Below are 8595 nucleotides of genomic sequence, written 5' to 3'. Positions count from 1 at the left end.
GGGGGGGCATTAATTTCTGGACCATTTCAGGGAGACTCTGTTTCCTTGCCTTTTCCAGCTTCTGGAGGCTACACAGTTCCCTGGTGCAGGCCCTCACCCCCCATCTTCAAAGCCCACAGGAAAAGATTGGGTTCTTCGCACAGAGCGTGGGACTCTGACTTCCTGTTCTGTTTATTCCTTTTGCAGGATCACCCAGTGGTCCAGGATGATCTCCCTATTTTAAAGTCAGCTAGTTGGCAATCTCAGTTCCCTGAAACTGACAATTCCCTTTGCCATGCAGCCTCCCGTGTACGTGGTTCCAGACCCTGGGATGTTGCATCTTTGCAGGGTGACCATTGCACCTGCCATAGTCACATCCTGACGTCAGACTTGGATCAGCGTCCTGGTCCTGGCTGCAGCTCTTAGAGTGCATCCCCAGGTTTATACCTTTAAAAGTTTCAGTTTCCTTACTTGTAATTTGGGATAACGACCCTAGGTTTGCTCATTTGTTGTCAGGAAGTAATGGGATAATATAAGTGAAGTGTTTAGTGTAGAACTCAACCAACAAGAAATAGTCAGTGAATGTTAGTTACATGGTGAGTGATAAAAAACACAACTAGAGGATGAAGATGCAAGAAAAATATTCCTAACTTTCTGCTGTTGAGATGGGCAAGTTCAGGAAACCTGAGAAGCTGGTGTTGGTCCTGGGCAGGCACCACTCAGGTGCAAAAAGCATCATGAAGAACATCGATGATGGCACCTCAGACCTTCCCTACATCCATGCCCTGGTGGCTGGAATTAATGACTATTGCTGCAAAGTGACAGCTGTCATGGGCCAGAAGAAAATCGCCAAGAGGTCAAAGGTCAGGTCTTTTGTGACAGTTTATAACTACAGTCGCTTCATGCCCACAAGGTACTCTGTGGACATCCCCTTGGACAGAACTGTCCTCAACAAGGATGTCTTCAGAGACACTGCTCTTAAAGGCACTGCCCAAGGAGAGGCCAAGGTCAAGTTCAAGGACAGGTACAAGACCAGCAAGGACAGAGGGATCTAGAAGCTGCAGTTTTAGACTGTTTTGTTTTGATCATTAAGAATACAAAAAAAAAAAAAAAAAGAAAGAAAAGAAAAAAAGGGAGGAGAGTAGAGGAGAGGAAAAGAGAGGAAAAGAGAAGGGAAGGAAGAGAATAAGAGAAGAAAAGAAAGGAAAAAAAAGAAAAAAAGAAAAGTATCCTTAAGAGTATACATGGTTTTAACTATTTCTCCTGAATTTTTATAATTTGCTAATTAGCTACAGATAGGGTAATGGTACTTGGGAAATGCCTGAACGTGATTTGGAGAAGTATGTCATGAGCATGGTGTTTGCAGTTTACTCCTGCAGACAAAATGGATAAACATAAAAACGCTAGCGTATTTAACAATATTTCTATCACTGCGGAGCTTAATGGCACGGATGGGCCCCACGGAATGCTAATCACTGTCCAGACAGACCCAGTGGACATTTCAAGGATGCCAACACCACGTGGCATCTGTCACCGAAGCAGATGCTATTTGCATCTGTTTTCTGTGACAGTCACTGAAGGCAGCAGAAAAAAAAAATTAACACAAGCTGCTCAAATATTCAAGAACATATTTGGCTTGTCAAAGCACTTTTTAAAAATTATTGTAAGAGATGAGATTTATAGGAAATGTAAATTTTAAGCAAGCAAGAAATATATTTTTTCTAAATTTACCTGTGAATACATATATTGTGTCTGATTTCTAATCACTTGGTCTCATTGAATTCTAAAAGATAATATTTTTAAGCAAAAGGAAAAGAGAAAGGAAATGATAGTTCTTTCATTTTAAAGCTTACACTAGAGTTATTGACTAAATTTATCATTTGTTGTGTACTTGAAAGTCAGTTCTGTAAAATATGTTTACATAGAGTAATATTGTACTTTCCATTTTTAAAATTCATTTTTTCTCTAGTGGCCTTGGAAACTTAGCTCCAACCCCATAGGAATTTAAAAAAAAAATTTAGCTTATTTATTTATTTTGAGAGAGAGAGAGAGCGAGAGAGAGAGCGCGCACAAGTGGGGGAGAGGCAGAGAGAGAGAGAAGGAGATAGAGAGAATCCCAAGCAGGCTTCTCACCATCAGCACAGAGCCCGATGTGGGGACAGAACCCATGAACCATGACATCATGACTTGAGCCGAGATCAAAAATCGGACACTTAACTGACTGTACCACCCAGGAACTGCCCCTCTCCTCATTTTTAAATTGTAGGAATTTTTAAGTAGACAGTTTGCTTCTCAAGCATCTGAGAAAATCCTAAGTTTGATTTTCCCGGAGAGCCTCCCTAAGTGACTTTTACCAGGCCTGGGCACAAGGTAGACTCCAACAGTAATATTTCTTTTTAAATTTCATCCAGTCCAGATATTCTACATGTAAAAATGACCATAGGACACCTTTATTGTTGGGGCATTATGACAATAACAGGAAAATGGCTGCACATATGCAGCAAGAAGTTTTTAATTGACTTAAACATAATGTTATATGATAGTTATAAAGAGGATAGAGCAGATTTTGTTGTGAGGCATTTGATGATAAATAAGAAATATTTTCCTTTTAACTTAATGGAGCTTGCTGCTACTGAACCAGATCTCCTAAGTATGCAGTGTGTGTCAGAAGGTAACTTTCTTGTAACATTGTCTGCACATTATACACACTGAAAACAGTCTCTACATCCCGTATGTGATTCAATATCCTTTTAATCATCTCTGAGATGGCTATTGCTGTCAATATGATTTGCAATAATGATTCATCTTGATTATATTTAGCTCTGGTAATGGCATCTACATCAGTTTGCATAACATTTTGGTTTCTCTAAGAATATTCTGGGCTTCTCTGGAGATAGTTAAATCCATGATGGCTGTCCAAACAGAAAATAGGTTACATCTTTAGACAGGGAAAAAAGAAAGATAACATGTAAGTAAATTCCAATGGAAGATTTTTAAAAATTTCTGCAATAACCTGTGGTTGCTCACAGATCTATCTTCCTGTTTCACTTCTCACCAGAAGAGTCAGACTATGCCATTCACAGTCTAAAGATGTCCCTGAAAAACATGACATTAATTCGGAGATTAAACACATAGATTAACATGTAGGCAAAGCTCTCTGTTTTTTTCTTTTCTTTTTTTATTTGGAATGCAAAGACTCAAACAAAATATAATCCAAACTTATTTTAAAACATATAAACCTCTAGCTGCAGTTTAATACTTTAGTCAAAACTCAGCTGGATGTCCTAACTAGAAAACAGTAAATTAAATACATTGTTCCACATTTAATATGAACTGATAAATTTACTCTTCTGCTTTTTTCCTCCACCTAGAATTACATACATATATGTGACACAACTGAATTATAAAAGATAAAAAAGTATATGAAAATATGCTTACCCCATTAATTAGAGCCCTCAAGTCTTACATAATCATTCATATATTCAGATTATCTAGTTTTGGAACAAAATACAAAATTAGTGATTAAAATAATTTAGAGAGAGCACAAGATTGTCTAGTCAAGAATATCTTAGTTCTATTTTGATTTGAAAGTGTTATTTCACTTTATATATATGAATTATATATGAATGCAGCACAAATAAGAATGCAAAAGAATGCTCTATTGGAAGTATAATTAGGCATATAATGCAACACACATAAATAGTAATTATATTTTTTATTTTTTATCAAATTTACCATTCTTTTTTTTAAGTTTGGATTGAAGTTTTCATTACAGTAAAAATAAATACAAATATTTCACTTTATATGCAGAATATTTTATGGTAACTTTAAAAAGGTTAGATGTCTCATTATACAACTATATTACTTTCTCCTATTATGTGAAGTTCATTAAGCTTTCAAAAATTGTTTAAAAAGTATGAGATCATTACCATCAGTAATAAATAAAATAAGCCACAACCAAATGATGTTTTGAAATACAGAGCAAGTTAATCAAGAGGGTAATTTTCAGATTAATATGAGTAGGGAAAATCTCATGACTTACCAGAAAAATTCATATATTAAGGAGGTTTCAAAGGTTACATGTGAATTTCCCAAAATATGAAAGCTATCATTGAGACAAGATACAGTTTAATATAAAGATACACTCATGTCAAACTTAAAAATTACTATACTCAAAAGACACAATCAACAGAGTGAAAAGGAACCTATGGAATGGAAGAAAAGTTTTGCAAACCATGTATCTGCTAAGGGGCTAATCTAAAATATATGGAGGACTCCTACAACCTATCACCAACAAAAAACAATTAACTCAATTTAAAAATGGGCAAAAGACTTAGACATTTATCCAAAGATCATATACTAATGGCCAATAGATATATGAATAGATGACCAATATAATAAATCATCAGGGAAATGGAAATCAAAACCACAATGAGATGTCACCTCAGACCCGATAGAATGGTGATTATCAATTAAATAGAAAATAATAAGTGTTGGTGATGATATGAAGAAATTGGAACCCTCGTGCTCTGTTGGTGTAAACATAAAATTGTGCAAGTGCTGTGGAAAACAGGATGCAGATTCTGAAAAAAATTGAAAATAGAATTAGCATATTTATTGGTCTGTTCAGGCTGCCATAACAAAATACCACAGACTGGGTGGCTTAAACAACAGAAGTCTATCACACAAATCTGGAGGTTGAGAAACCCAACCCAATGGCTTTTCTTCTGTGTTTGTGCAAAGAGACAGAAACTGGGGAGGGCAAGCTGTTCAATGGGTATAGACTTGTGGTTTTGCAAGACGAAAAAGTTCTGGAGATCTGCACAATAATGTACATAAACTTTGTACTAATCAACTATACACTTAAAAATGGTTATGATGGTAAATTTTATGTAATGTGTTCTAAGCCATAATTAAAAGTTAATAAATAATAATTATATAAAATGTTAACTTAAAATATCTGTAAATAAACAAATATTCAGTTATGTAATATTTCCGCAGATACTTTTCTCCAACTTCCTTGCCATTTCTCCAATAATCTTTTTGAGATTTATTTTTAGCATTTTTGATCTGGAACACTAAGTTATAGTTTAATATGTGAGAATATGAATACATAGAAAATGTATTTTTAAATGAATGATATTTTAAAATAGTATTCCTATTTTAATGTTTGAGCTTTTCCTAGATGTAAAGAAACTTTCAAATTTATAAATTTTTCTTTTTAAATTTTAACAACAAAAGAGGATTGTAATAAATGGAAATTCAATATTGTTTACTAATATGGCAATTTGGTCTAATTAAGAAATATTACTATGTAACTCTTCTATGTATCACACCAAGGTATTTTCACTGTTTTAGGAGATAGAATAAAATGTATTCATTATCTTGTAGCAGGGAAAACAATTGTTAGTCTATCCAGTAGTACAGAACTGTTTCTTTTGACATTTCTAAGCAGGAGGAGAAAAAGTCAGTGAGGGTATGCTTCCCTTAGTGAAGGCATCTATGTTATGATGACAAGCACATTCAGAGAAAGTTGATCTTTGGGGACACATTCAACAGGAACTCTGTTTATTGGCGCTTTTGGAAAATTGCGTTGACAAATTAGTGCCTGCCCGGCTGAGACCCTCTCTAAGGTCTCCCTGGTTATCCAGAGCGGGGGCGCCGGTGAATCCGGGTCAGATTCAAGTGAACAAGCAGGAGCCAGGAAGCTCATTGAGATACAGAGTCGGTCTCCATCAAAGGAGATGCCGGCCTCCTGCGCGGTCACCTGACGCTCCTCCTCCGCGCCATCCGCTGGGGACCAAAGGACCTCCCGCGCGGTGGGCGGGGCGTCCCGGGTGCAGTTCCCGACTCGCCCAGCTCGCGGGGGGCGCCCTCGGCCCGGGTGTGGCAGCCCACCCGCTGCGCTCGCTAGGCACGTGCCCCCAGGGCATACCCCGCCCTTCTTCCGCCGCTCCGGACGTCTTCCCGCTGAGCTCTCCCCGCGGCCCCCTGGGGGGACCCAGCTCGCTGGGTGCCCCGGGATGCGCCCCCACTCCCGAGGACCCTTGCTCTCCCAGTCGTGGGATGAGCGCCCCCTTGGAGAGGACCCCGCCGGTCTGGCGCCCGCTCTCGGTCTGCGGGAGGAGCCGCGCGCCCAGGCCACAGTCGCGGTGCCGCCGCATCTGGCAGCCCTGGTCTCTGCCCCGCACACCGTGCAGAGGCCGCCGTGGGCACCGGGTGCGCAGAGGCCGCGGGAGCCGGGCTCCTCTCGCTCGCAGCTGCGGACGCCGGGCTCCGCGGGGCCGGGGTTTGGTCCCGGAGACCGGACGTGCGGGCGGGCGCGGGAGCCGCTTGGCCAAGGGCGCCCTTCTCCGCCCGTTTCGCAGAAGGCGCCGCGTGTCCGGTCATGGGGGCTGCGACGATAGGGTCCCCAAAAGGCCCAGGTCCCGCCTCCCTCGCGGGAGCCCACCGGGCACCCCGAGCCTCCGCGCGGGAAGCGGGCTGCCCAAGCCCTGCCAGAGGCCTGGGCGCGTTGGCGTCCCCAGCTGGGTCCGTCTTCCCCCTCTTTGCGACTGTGAATCAAGGATGAGACCGGCTCCGCTTGCTTGTCCTGTGGCCACAAGTGGTGATTCCTCGAGCCTCCAGGCACTCGAAAAGCCACCCAAATCGTGGAGGGGGGACCGGGGGACCGTCGGCCTTCCCCGTTGGGGGACGAAGCTCTCCCCCGACCCCAAAAGCATTTGCGGGGAGCGCTAAGTTTGGAAGACACAGAACCTAACAGGAATGCAGAGTGCAGGTGTCAACAAAACAAATGACTATGCCGCTGACTTCTTAGTAATTTTCTCCGGAAGCCTGTTAATTGGCAGAAAAAAACGAGTTGCGCCTGGTGACCGACGCTTTCCTAAAGCCCTTTCCCGCCCTGCTGCCCTCCCCACTCCTGACGTTTCCACGACCTTTCCGGGTGCATTCACTACAGAGAGCACACACACATCCACTGTTGCTAGTTGCCAAACTTTCCATCCCTCTGCGGAGATGCACTTCAGTTCTGGGCGCTCCCGACGCGCAGCGGCCTCGGGGACAGAGGCTCTCGAGGCTGCGCCGCAGGTGCCGAGCCAGGCGCTCCCTGCCGCGAAGAGGCGGCGTCGGGCAGCCGCCGGGTGTGCGAGCGCCCCCGGGGACCGACCCCACCGCACGCACGCGGGCGCGCGCGTGCGCAGCACGCATACACACGCACACGCGCGCGCAGCACGCACACGCGCCCCGCGTGTTTTCCGGGCGCGGCCGCTAGAGGGAGGGCCGCCGGCCCGGCGAGCGAGATGGAGCAAACATGGAGCTGCTCTCTGGCGGGGTGTGCGTCTTCCACACACGGCTTCCAGGAAAAGCCGCCCCGGTGAGGCTGGCAGTGCGCGAGCGGCGTGGGGCACGGGCCTTCCCGGCCCCCGGACCCCCAGTGCTGTCCCCTCTTCGGTGCGCGGCACCCTGCAGGTGCCCAGGTGCCCAAGACGGAGCCAGGCAGCCGGTGCGCTCAACGGCTCATTCCTTTTCTTACTGAAGGACAGTTTAGGAAGGGGCCGCCGAGACCCAATTCCTGTTTTCTGAATCCTGTCTCCACCTCCATCTAATCTTATTCTATACTCTTTAAAGTATGCTTGATGTATTATTGTTGTGGCAAAAAAAAAAATGGAAAACTAAGTTGGGGACAGAATCAGTTATTTAACACGGGACGAAGAAATAGATTACCCCCGGCCTCCCGGGATATGTGTGAGCTTGCATGTAATTCCTCACCACCAGCTTGGAGACAGTTACCCAAACCTTAGAAACTGCCACTTAGAGTAACGCAGCGCTCTACCTCTGCTTCCCTGTGCAAAGGCTCTCAGTGGTTGTGTAAGCCCAGAAATCACCTCGGAGAGTGAGGAGCGTTGGGACGCACGGAACAGTTCCATCCATTCGGACTCTGAATTAGGGAGTCAGCACGTAGGGTTACGGGGAGATTTAAGACGGTCTCGATGGGAATTTAGAGGTTGAGAAGTCTACTCCCGTTCACCTAAAAGACGTCTCGGTGGATTTCGACGAACTTTGCGAAATGAATCAGGAGGATGACTCAGACCAGAGCAAGAGAGGAAAGTGGTTTCCCTGAAACCTGGGTTCTGAGCGCCTCGGTGACCCAGCGCTGGGCGCGCGCGCGCAGAGTGGCCAGGCGCTCTCGGCGCAGCCCCGGCTTCGCTCCATCCAGCCAGCGCACCCGCAGCACCAGCGCCAGCGGAACACGGGTTCTGACGCCGGGCTCGGGCACCGGACACTCTGCAGCGCTGCCGGCGACCGCCACCCCTCGGGCGCCCGCAGACCGCCCCCCGCGCGCAACAGCGCTCTCGCCAGAGCTCGCCGGGTGCTGACGTCCGCTTGGACCCTTCCGTGCGTCTTTCCCCGCGCGGGAGGGGACGGACTCTGTAGCAGTTACTTTGCCTGGAGGGAGTCGCGTCCCTGGCCCGGCCCCGCGGACGCTGTATAGATCTGCTCTGCTCGCCGTCCTCTTTGCGCCCAGCGCACACCAGCCTCTCCAGCGGGAGGCGCATTTGAGATTTGCACATGGGGAGGGTGCCCTGCGCTTTTCTGGTGGACTGCAAGACCAGCGCT

The 8595-nt window shown here is 45.5% G+C and overlaps 1 protein-coding gene across 1 annotated transcript; it reads left to right on the top strand.

Moving 5' to 3' along the window:
- Positions 1-644: 644 nt before the first annotated feature.
- LOC120222924 (60S ribosomal protein L27-like) lies at positions 645-1034 on the top strand. Its single transcript, XM_039220947.1, has one exon. The coding sequence runs from the start codon at positions 645-647 to the stop codon at positions 1032-1034; it is 390 nt and encodes a 129-aa protein (XP_039076878.1).
- Positions 1035-8595: the final 7561 nt, after the last annotated feature.

Source organism: Hyaena hyaena, unplaced genomic scaffold, assembly GCF_003009895.1.
Source record: "Hyaena hyaena isolate Hyena2069 unplaced genomic scaffold, ASM300989v1 scaffold_926, whole genome shotgun sequence".
Classification (NCBI taxonomy): Eukaryota; Metazoa; Chordata; class Mammalia; order Carnivora; family Hyaenidae; genus Hyaena; species Hyaena hyaena.
Note: the sequence above shows the minus strand (reverse complement) of the source record. Positions and strands in the feature narration are given on the sequence as shown.